An 11,551-nucleotide genomic window follows, 5' to 3' on the forward strand; every position below is an offset into this window, starting at 1 on the left:
TCCATCGCGCGAGGCACGTATTCAGAATGTTAGGAAAATTTAATTAAGTCGTTGAAGGAACGTAGTCTTAATTCAGCGAATACTCCCGCGAAATTAATTTCTCACTAGGATGGAACGTGACGTGTACTACGAGACATCAGCCATCTTATTTTCACCGCAGCACGGTTTAACGTAGTTCCGGTGCAATTCTGGCATAATTCTAGCGTTGATTTCATTTTGCAAACGAATAAAGACCCGACGCGAGTTAATGCAAAAAAATAAATTCCGCGCGTTATTTCGCTTCAAATCTCCTTTCTCCCGACAGATTCCTGCCATTCGTAACGTAAACGAAGTTACACGGATTCGAAGTCGGGTTCGGAAATCGATTAACCGCGGCGGTTGCCGGTTTTCAAGAATGCCAGGAATAGTATCGAGGAAACATCGAACGTCGAACGAGTGGTGCAACATTGGCTGAAATTACAATGTCATAAATTTCAACGGCGACTTGTTTCCCCTCGCTTCGATCCCGATGTCGAAGCCACGACCGATTTAACTATTACAGTCGCCATTTCAAATACGCCCGAAACGCACGCGATTAATTAAATCTTCACTGTACCCCGTTTCGCGTAAACTTCCCGTTCGATCCTCTATCACGGCGCGAACCTGCGGTTACCGCGCGCTTTTGATGTCGTCGACGATAACGTTTCCCGAAAAAATTCCATCGGACCGCGCGGAATTAAAGAGAAAGACACGCGTGGCTGGGTAGTCCAGTTTGAATTTCCCGCGGCGTTCCTCACCGACCGCTACCTTTCTAGTCATTTCGTAGTTTCGGGTTAAGTTCGATATCGCGTGACTGTCGAATCGATTCAACCTCGCGCGAAAAATTGTACGGAAAACGAACGCCGACTGCAAGTACAAAGGCTGAAACGACGAACCTAAACGCGATCGGAAATCGTATTGGATTTAGAGGTGAAAAATGTAAAACGAAATGAAACAGCAATGGAGGAAAAATTATTTTCGTCGTGTACGAGATATTCGTCACGGGATTCGTTCGTTGGCAGGGTTATCGCGTATATTTAACGATTTCTGATATGAAATCGTGCGATATTAGCGATCGATCGGATCGACCGAATTTTAATCGCACACTCCTCGTTATCTGTTCGTCGTCGTTACGATTTAGAAGGATCGTAAAGAATGAACTGCAGATACGGAAAACGAGCGTGTTAAAAAAAGGAAGAGTCGGGCCGGGGGATAATTGAAGAGCGTTTAATCCTCGGTGGAATACATTTTCAAGCACGAGCAATGGGAAAGCTGGTGCAGGGTAGGAGAGATCGTCTAAAACACGGGGGGGAACGATTATGTAAAACGAAAGAACGTTCTAAAGAGACCCCTGTCCAGGCAGAGGAAATCGCGTCCGTATCGCAGGCGCTGGTAAATCGTGTGCAAAATATCAAGCTTAATTACATCCTGCGCGGAATGCCGCGCAACGAAGCCTTGAAACAGGCGGCTGGTCGATTTCGAGCGGATTAAAACGTCGCCGAAACACCCCGTGTCCCGGGATATCCTCTATCGAATTAACCGGTGACGCTTTTTTTCGCGTTTTCCCGGGATCGAAATTTTCGACAGAAATTTCTCTCTGTTTTTTTCCTCCCCTTTCCTTTTTCCTCCCTCTCGGCCGAGCTCTCCGCCCCGTCACCCCTATAGTCGCCGTTTCCGCGCTGGAAAGTTGGAACCGGCACCGAGCATAATACCGATCAATTTGTCCCCCGTCCGCAGACGCCACTCCGTGTCTGCACGCACGTGTGCGTCGAAAATACACCGTGGATTATACCCCGGCCACCTACACACGCCATCGCCATATCGATTATAACAATGGCGGAAGCATTAAAGCGCGCCCGTAAACGCGCAGAGGTGCATCTGATAAAATTACCATCGGCTTGTCAGTCGGTATTACTTCCGACGCACTTGAGCAGTAATTTCAGTGCCAACAGGTACACGGTTAAAATTGATACTCCTGCCTTCTCGTTCTGTCGCTTTTCGCCTGTCGAGTCGTGCCTCTTCCACCGTTCTCCCTTTTAGGATTCATCTTTCGAATCTTCTCTACCGTGATCCCTTTTTATCCCCTTGTACGGCTCTCCATCGTGTTCGTTTTTTCTTTTTTCGTCTCTTGCTTCTCCCTTTGGCAGGTCTTTTTGGTCTCCCGTTCTCGTTGTTCTCCGATACATCGTTTATGGCTGTTCTTTTTGCTCGCGGACTTATTCCGAAGGTTACCCCGTCCCTCCCGTTTTATTCCGCGCCTCCGAGCCGTTTCACTTGCTATTCACCGTTATAAATCATAAAAATTTCGCTTACCCTTATCTCCGTCCTCATCCTCTTCTTCGGCCAGCGTTTCTCCTTCGAGCGTTGCGCAAGATCGGAGAGTTTCCGGTTCTGACGTCGCGGTTCCTCGGGCCGTAAAGAGTCGCTGCGACGAGTAGAGTGGAGAGAAGACACGTGGTTTACCGGGGTACTAAAGTTTTTACCGGGAAAGGAAATCAGTCGTAAAATCACCGTTTAAGCTCATTATCGAAGTGCATGGAATATACGTACGCTTATGAAAGAAAGATCGGGCAAGATTTACGAGACGGTGGATAGAAAATAAAATATGAAACGCGATATAATCAGCCAAAAGTGTCGCGTTATTACTCTCTTACGTTCCAGTGTAAAGAAAGCGAATAGGAATAGTGCAGAAAGATTATATAAATTTTGCTGAATGGAGTGAGGCTTAAAATTATGCCTGACCAATGCCAGGTCGATACTACTTAAATTATGCCTAGCCAATTCCTGGCCTATAGTACCGAAGCTATGTCTATTCGATGTCTGAGCTATACTACTTGAATTATGTATGACCGTGCCTAAAAGCGATTTATGCTGCCAGGAAGACACATATAGGGCGAACATAATTCGATACCTATGGCCGCTGTAATTAAAACAAACAGCGGTATTAAATCATACGACGCGTAATCACTTGTCACGGGATTTAATACAATATTTAAACATTATAAGTCATTACCTCCACTTATCCTATTAAAAGTACTTCAACTTCATACACGCCGTTCCTAATATCTCACCCTGGTAATTACTTTAAACGAATGGAAGGAGAGAATTCAGAGCCAGATAAAATTCGCACATTCGTTAACACCATATACCCATGCTTAATTTTTCCTTTTTATCAAGTAAATTTCATAGCAGTCGTTACATCCGCGCTCTTGTGTTCCCCGATCTCGTCATAGCCGTGTTCGCAGAGGCCACTGTATTCCATTTCTTGAGGTCCGTGTAACGAAACTCGAGCATGGCGCCGATGGGATTTATGCGGGGGATATAACGCCGGCAACTGCGTTTAATTTACCGTCTGTATCTACACGGCGTACATCGGCTCTTCCTGTTCGGTAACTACGTCATTTCGGAAATTGACGCGGCGAGATAACGGGAAAAATAACGGGGCCCGGGCCACGGGTAGATGATGTCGTTGCCAGACGACTTCGGAGGCGAGAGAAGACGTTAGAAACCGACGACCTAACGGCCTCGATTTTTCTCGCACGCCGATGAAACATCGCTCGATTTACGCGCCGTGCTTTCTTTGCACACCGTCTACGCGAGATGGCAGCAGCGGCGCTCAATCCCGTGCGTCGGTGAGCGACGTTTCTAGATAGCGTCTATGGAGCAAAAACGACTTTCTAAATTCCATTCTGTCCTACCTGAACGCGACAATAAAACAGAATTTGAGTAATTCGATATTTATCGAGTTTTATGATCGTTAAGTTACAGAAATGTGAGAGACGAATCGAATTTTAAGTATCGTTTCAATGGCGGGCCATCGAGTACGAATTACTAGGAATGGAATTAATAAATGCATAAGATTATTTGTCGTGGTTGTCAGTTGATCGTTCATGTTGGGAATTTCGTGTAGGAAATAGCCAAATGATTAATATGCAAGGAAGTAACCGTATTCAGTTATACAGCAATTGTATTTATAAAGGTTTAATATACGTGAAATTTATACACTTTATGCAATACACAAATAAAATACTAGAGCCTTTTTTAATACCACTGTGGGTCACAATATATAAAGTATCTGCACTGTTCCTGATCTGAGAGCGAAGAGCTCCGAGGAACAGCAGGCCCTTTTAAACCCCCAAAACCGACCCCTCGATGTCCAAAGGTCGGTGTCGGCCTGCAACCTCTAACAGGCTTGTCGTCGTCGTTGCATGGGCGTAGCTGACTTCCAACAATTTAATTATAGTGATAACGTACACAACCAATTTTTTAATGGACGACAGAAAATTATATGCGAATTATAATAGAAACGTACAATGTCTCCCTTTTTCTCTTTCCCGCTCTCTCAATTCTCGCTATGTTCTAATCAGACACACTTCTCCATCTTCTATTTCTCTTCTACCATACACTTCACAAAAATACCCAGACGATACCACGCTATATTCATTATATGCATACCCGTCTTGGATAACAACTCTCATCTGGATCCGCTCGCATAATCATTACGTACATACTTCCCACACTCATCCTGTCATACAAACATCACGCCTTTTCACATCGTTATATATTACAATCTATAATAACCAGTACCGTAGCGGTCTCTTCGTAGTCAATTAGTCGCTGTAATGCGTGATATGTACTACTTAAATCACCATCTCCCGCGTCTCGTGTCTCTTCTTACTTACTTATTACCTACGTAAATATTTTACTCGTAAAATGAAGAAATTACAGCGTCAGGGAGGAATTTGAATCTAACAAAGGAAGGACAAAGGTGCAAGTAGATATTTTCGTAATCGTTTATGCCCCGTTTCCGTCCATTTACACGGACAGCAAGGATCCTGTCTATTACGAGGAAGGATCAAATTCCCGGGGAAGGATCTCCGAGTGAAAGAGGAGCGGCAAGTCCGTGGAATAACCGTTGCGAATGAATTGTCTGTCTGCAGGTACCGTCGTTCAACGGGTCCTCTTATCTGCGTTACCCTGGATTGGCCGACACGTCGCTATCCTGGCTGGAATTGGCTGTCACGCTGAAACCGACTGCCGCGGACGGAGTTATACTTTACAATGGCCACCACAGCGACGCCACCGGCGACTTCGTCGCATTGTACTTGTCGTCGGGACACGTTCAGTTTACCTTTGACCTGGGAACAGGACCAGCCAGTTTGAGGTAAGTCGATTCTTCCTCGAGAGAAATCTTCCTTCGTCGGATCAGCCCGCGGCAGAATCTCATTTATCGGAACGAGATTTTAGTCGGTGCTGGATTAATTGAATTCCAGCTGATCGAATTCGCTCGTCTGAAAGCGGACGTTTACTGTTTGCACGAGAAATTACCGGTGAATCGTGAAATCGTAAATTCTTTTATTCCCAAAATAGGAACTCTAATTGTACGGCTGAATTCGGACCGAGTTCACGATTAAACTCCGTCCAACGACCGTGCATAATTGTACGATGCACGAATTACGCGTTCACGTGCACGCGTATATCTTGGTCCAATTGGCTCCTTTCGATTTCCTCCGTAACTCCTTTCAATTCGAGCCGTGTCTAATCGAGTCGTTTGCATGCTGACCCCCCGTCGAACGAACGACTAGCGGATGAACGGATATTGTAATTTTATCGGCAACTAGCGTACGAGGTGAAAAAGGGAAGTGGGTCGGCCAGTTATGGATGCCTCGTTCCCGCTTGATTGGATGGGGAAGCGTGTTTTAATTTGTCGAAGGCGGTGGCTTGATTTGTGGTTGACACAGTGGCGGGTTAATAGGGTTTCAAGGAAGTCAATTCAGCTCTCCGTTTTATCTCCCTTTCCTAACATTAGCATACGTTCGCTAATGTCCTCTTTTCCTTCCTCTTCCTTTCAACGGCTAAAATCACGCGACAGATATCAGCCATTTGCAATTAATTCCGAAAACGAAACAAAATTCCGCGATATTATTCAAGAAACACCGAATATTCTCATAAAATGTTCGTATATAAATTTTATCCTCTCTTCGTCATTTCGACGTGTTTACGTTACACGTATGTGCAAATATCAAATATTTTTCGTTCCGCGCAACGATTAAAATTACTCACCGGATATGAAAAAGATAATTAATTCGATGGAACAAAATATCGTGGAATTTGGAAACAAAGTAAGCATCCCGATGAAAAGGACGTTTAAAGTTATTCCGATAAATGAATCGCGTTGTACGGTCCAACCGTCCATCCTCCATCTTGATCAGCCTCGAAGAAACAAAATGGCCGGCGAATACCAGCCGAGCCAACTATTTTCAAACGTTCTCGACTATTTCAATCGGAATACCGCAGCGGGATTAAAATCTCCGACGTTCGATTTCTCTTTTATCGTTCCTCGAATCTTCGGGATACCCGGCGAGCAATCAAAGTCGGTCCGAGGCGGGCGATTAAAGGCGGAACAGTGGGAAGGAGAAACGGGAGAAATCTTGGAGGTGTTTCACGACGGCGAAATATATTCCACGCACCGATCGAACGGAAACGAGACCGCGTTGATTACGTTGCCTGTAACGCGGTATAACGAGTTTATGCGCGATGCGATCGATTAACCAAACTCGACGTCGGTGTCGAAAGAACCCGGCCGATCGTTTAATCCGTCCTATCGCCGGCTAACGATGTATCGATGTCGATCGGCCTCATCGAGAATTAAACCGTTGAATATTCATGAGGGAAAATCAGTGCGCGCGGCAGCGTCCTCCGCGGATCAGAGATTCTAATCAGGTCTGGGTTAGCTTCGCATTTTTCCTGTTTTCGTTACCGGGATTAACCTCTCGTGCAAACGCGAGATTTCGAGGATCGAATTAGAAATAGTTTTGGAATATTCTCCTTCCCATTGGCGTCGCCTTTGTATAAATATACAGCGGTTGAAAGGTTTCAAAAAGGATGTTCCGGGAAATAAATGATCCATGAGTTTTGCATCTTTGGAGACGTTAATACGCTATTTATTTTCATGCTCACACGTGGGAAATCAGTCGACATTGGGGAACGTTATCGAATACAGTTCCGCGTTACAAATTGATTTTCCTATCGTTCGCTCTAGCTTATCGCAAGTTTTATACCAATTGCTTCGCGACTTCTTACGCAGCTTTTTCACTCGGCACGTATCCACGGCGTAGCAAGGGTCCCAGGTGTATTTTATACCTCGAAGACGCGAACGCGCCATTTTACGTTTCCCTTATTCGCGGAATTCAATCGCCGTTATATTCACCTTACCCGTGTTTCTTCTCCGTCCTAAATTTCCTCGAATTGTTTGAAATTCTTTACTTCCCTCGTTCTTCGTTACGCAAAACGAAGCTCCGATATTCCCGGCTCGCGGAACCGTACGAAAAGCGAAGAATCGACTGCAAAGCGCGGGAAAAATAAAAAGTTGCGCGTCTAATTAAAGCTCGTAACTGCGCGGCGAGACAATTGGTGGAATAAAAGGTGCTTTCCGTGCAGAAACAACGAACCGAACGAAACGTCGGGTCGGAAATACGCGAACAAACACGGTGGCCGGACATCGAGCAAGTATTTCGACAACTGAATTACAATATATAACGACGACGGGACGTTGTTGCGTTTCTCGTCACAATGGCGGCGCTGGCTGGCCGGAAACGCGGCTCCACCGCGAAGGGAAAAATATTTCCCCGTTAATTAATCCTCGATTCATTTAACCGGACACGGTTCGAGCGTGTTTATACATCGGTTCGCGAAAATCAAACATCGTTCTGTTTTACATGCGGGGGCGAACGGGCCATGTTTGCACGCTTTATGAAACCCCCTCGATAAATAGCCTTTTTATTCGCGTGGATCTTGCAGCAGCGGTTCGTCTCGGCGAAATAATATCCGTGTGCAAACTTCATTCGCATTGGCCGTGTTGGCCGACCGCGTCGCCATTATTTTCACCCTTACGGCTCTGTAATCGCCGAAATCCGGCAGCGTTCCCGATATTAACCGTCCTCGACGACCGGGACCGGCTGAAATTTCGAAGAATTCCGGGAATTTGTTTTTCGTCGCCGGCGCATAAGGGTCGTTCGGACACGAGGGATTATTAACGTTCCTACCCGGAATTACGATTCCGTATGTTTATCGGAATTTTGCAAAATTTCCCCGCTTTTAATGACACGCGCAAACCCCGTGCCGACGAATCGAATTTATTAGCGAACGTAAACAGCCGATAGCAAATATAAATAATATTAAACGTGTATCGCGTAAATCGCTGCTAACACAATGATACGCGGACAGTCGTAATGCCACTCGCGGAATTAGCTTTGCCGAAGAATTTCGTATAACGACCGGCTCATCGCGATATTTGTCAACTGCGCCCGAATTAATTAGCGAATACGGATATTTTATAGGAGCCCACGCAATTAAAATGTCGCGTAATGCGTCCATTAACGCGGTAATGACGTTAAACGTTGTAATATTATTCTGGAAATTAGCTACGTCCTGCATCTTCGTCTAATGACGAGCTTTCCGCGTCCAGCCATCATACGTTCGTGCACGTTACGTCGCTTTACGCTTGTCATCGGTATTACGATAATAATGCAAACGGAAATAGTACGATAATAACGTATTTTCAAGAGGAAACTCGACGATAATAATAGTATACAATAATAATAATACGATAATTCCATCCCTCCGCGACTCTTTTCGTTCACGAATCGTCTGATTATCTAATAAAACGATGATCCAAGAAACTAAATGGTAAAACATGCGAGTGCGAATGAGGTTGGACGAGTGAAATCAATTTATCCATAATTCTGTAATTTATGATATAAATATAATACGTGTAAGTACCATCTAGCGTGAATGTATAAAGGAATGTATTTACTAGAATGAAACAGTTGTCTGAGAATTATCAAAGAGTGAATATCTAAATGTAATTATTATTAACAGTGAATGAGAGGGAAGAAAATTTTGAAAAGAGTGAAGCGAATTTATCATTTCAAATAATTTATTATTTGTAGGAGATCATCGCCTGGATGACAGTGTCATTTGTCCACAAGTATGAACGCAGAGTGCATGGGAACGCTAGGCTTGTTCCTCGAAAGCAAGATACCATGAACGGCCTCGAGCAATTAGGCTGATATCTGGAGTACGTACGGAAGCACGAATGACTGCATACAAGGATCGTACGAATGGGATATTTATGGCAGTATCGAATGCGAGTGAAGAAATGCATTGTCTTGGAATGCGAGGGTACCATAAGTATGTTAGAATGCGAGCGAGTCAGTTGATTGTCTGAATCAGAAGAGAGAGAGTCAGTCGAGCAGTATTGACAGTCATCGTTTAGAGCATAATCATAAGAATAAATTACTTTTTGTATTTTTTTGTTTTTTTATTTATTTATTTAATAATAATTTACGAATAGCAGAACCCACTACTGAATAAACAAACATAAAAGTACATCAGTTTGTTAGAGAGAGAAGGAATAGAGGTTACATGTGGTACAAATGCCAATTTATTTTGTTTCCATCCCACATTCCTATATATTTAAATATTTTTGTTAACCCTTTGCACTGGAGACTTTCAGTCACCATTTCATAAAATTTGAAAGATCGATATTAATTAATATATCAAATTCAACGTAATGTGACAGTGTGCGAGGTATCGAAGTCAAATAATTTTACAATTCTGTTATTATACAATTTTTTATTTACTGCTCAAAAAAGTATCGTCAGTTTTTTAGTAGAGACTGTTTGAATTTCTATTCTTCTCGAGCCAAAAAATCGTCGAGTGCAAAGGGTTAAATATAATTACCTGTGAAATTGGTGTAAGATTTTATTGTCCATTCTATCCAAAGAGTATTTCCTTTTAGAAATTTCTCGTTTAAGGCTCTATCGATGTAATGGAATAATAAATAAATCTTCGTGATACTATCGTGGAAAGTACTTTCATCGGCCACGCTTGCCTAATGAGCTCTTCGCTGTACTCAACGACCACGCCCTCGAGAAGACTCGATATCTATGAGTACACGGTTCCTTCGGCTATTAAGAGGCCACGCAACATTCGATTCTCTCTCGGAGAAGAAAGTTTCCCTTCCCGTTGGCTCACGGGACCGTTCAATACGCGACTTTTCCACCCTTCCCGATCCACGGTATACCCACTTGGAGCAGCGAAATATTATCCGTGAGCAAACTTCATTCGCATTCACGGCGTTTGACCGGAATCACGGCGACGGAACTCTCCATTCTGGCTGGCTTTTTCTCGCCATAGATTTCCCCATACTCGTCTACGTGGCCACGTTTTATTATGGCCACCGGGAAACCTCGAGTTCTGCTTCCCACCCTAAACAGCAGCTGAAAATCCGCCTTTCCTCGGTATTCAGACATTCCCCATCGCGAGTGAGAATTTCTCTTAACATTGCGAAATATTTTTGACTTTCTCGTTGTCACGTTGGTTTTATAACGTATTTCGCGTTAAGAAATTGCATTACGTTACAGGATAAATTTAATTGCTAGTTTGTAATTAATGTTATTACGTTTTATGTATGTTTGTTATATATGTTACTATTTAATTTACCAATTATTGCCACAAATTTCCTCCTGATCGTTGGATCCTCTCGGTCAAACTCGATTCTCGACGACCTATGATTTATCTCACATTTCCAAGTTACGAATAATATAATTTGAAATCCCTGGTAGAAGATACTTCCCCGTTTACACGTTCAAAAATTCCATTACGTCGTACCGAGATTTTAATCATTCCTTTTTACACGATTCCCTGTTTCCTCTTCATCCAAATTCTCTTATATAATTCAGATCGCTTCGATTAGATTTACCTAACAGGATCCAACTCCTGTCTCGTCGTTCGTGTCGCATTAATTGCTTCGATATTTCCCGATATGCAAATGACCGACGTCCTGTGCTAAAAACCCTCCTCTCCTCGCGATTTTGTAATAAATTCAGTATCGACGAAGATCTAACGATTCGCAATCGCAGGAGCGAGAACCCCGTCCGTTTGGGAGAATGGGTGGAGGTGCGGGTGTCGAGAACCGGACGTTTGGCCTCGCTGGAAGTGGAGGACGACCCTCCGCAGGAAATCCTGGCGCCAGGAGCCTTCACGCAACTCTCGCTGCCGCTAAATCTTTACTTGGGCGGCGCACCGTCCACCGACATGTACTCGCCGAAGATGAAAACAACCGCCAGCTTCGTGGGATGCATTCAGACCGTGATCCTGAATCGTCGCGAGGTAAGTATCTCGGAGATTATCTTGCAAAGATTGCGAGCTTGCGATCGTTCCAGGCGTCGTCGAGGTTTCTATTTTCTAGACTTCGTTGATATTTCTGCGAATGTCTTTTACGGAGGATGTGTAGGAACACATCCCAGATGCGGAAAACGAAGGTTCCTTGTAAATATTTTCCACTCCTTCGAGACATCGAGGGTTCCGGGTCAATGGGAGCCTAGTTTATGTCTTTACAACCAGGGCCCCATGACTCGCGGACCACCTCGATGCTTAATGAGCAGCGAAAAAGAGTCAGTTCGCTTACGCCTCTCTAACGACACGGGTTTTTCCCGAAAAGCTAGCCTTTAATTTGCCGCATCTGCCC

At 44.2% G+C, this 11,551-nt stretch overlaps 1 protein-coding gene across 1 annotated transcript in view; it reads left to right on the forward strand.

Annotated features, from left to right (window-relative positions):
* LOC108551044 (pikachurin) overlaps window positions 1-11,551 on the forward strand; it is a gene marked incomplete at its 5' end in the record, with an annotated part of 62,635 nt that overhangs the window by 40,937 nt on the left and 10,147 nt on the right. Inside the window, 2 exons of the mRNA XM_017905047.1 lie at window positions 4,959-5,182; window positions 10,944-11,193. Of these exons, the coding sequence (XP_017760536.1) occupies window positions 4,959-5,182; window positions 10,944-11,193 (474 nt within the window). The remainder of the gene's footprint in view (window positions 1-4,958; window positions 5,183-10,943; window positions 11,194-11,551) is intronic.

The sequence above is a fragment of the Eufriesea mexicana genome, unplaced genomic scaffold (assembly GCF_001483705.2).
Source record: "Eufriesea mexicana isolate 0111107269 unplaced genomic scaffold, ASM148370v2 scaffold4744748392, whole genome shotgun sequence".
Classification (NCBI taxonomy): Eukaryota; Metazoa; Arthropoda; class Insecta; order Hymenoptera; family Apidae; genus Eufriesea; species Eufriesea mexicana.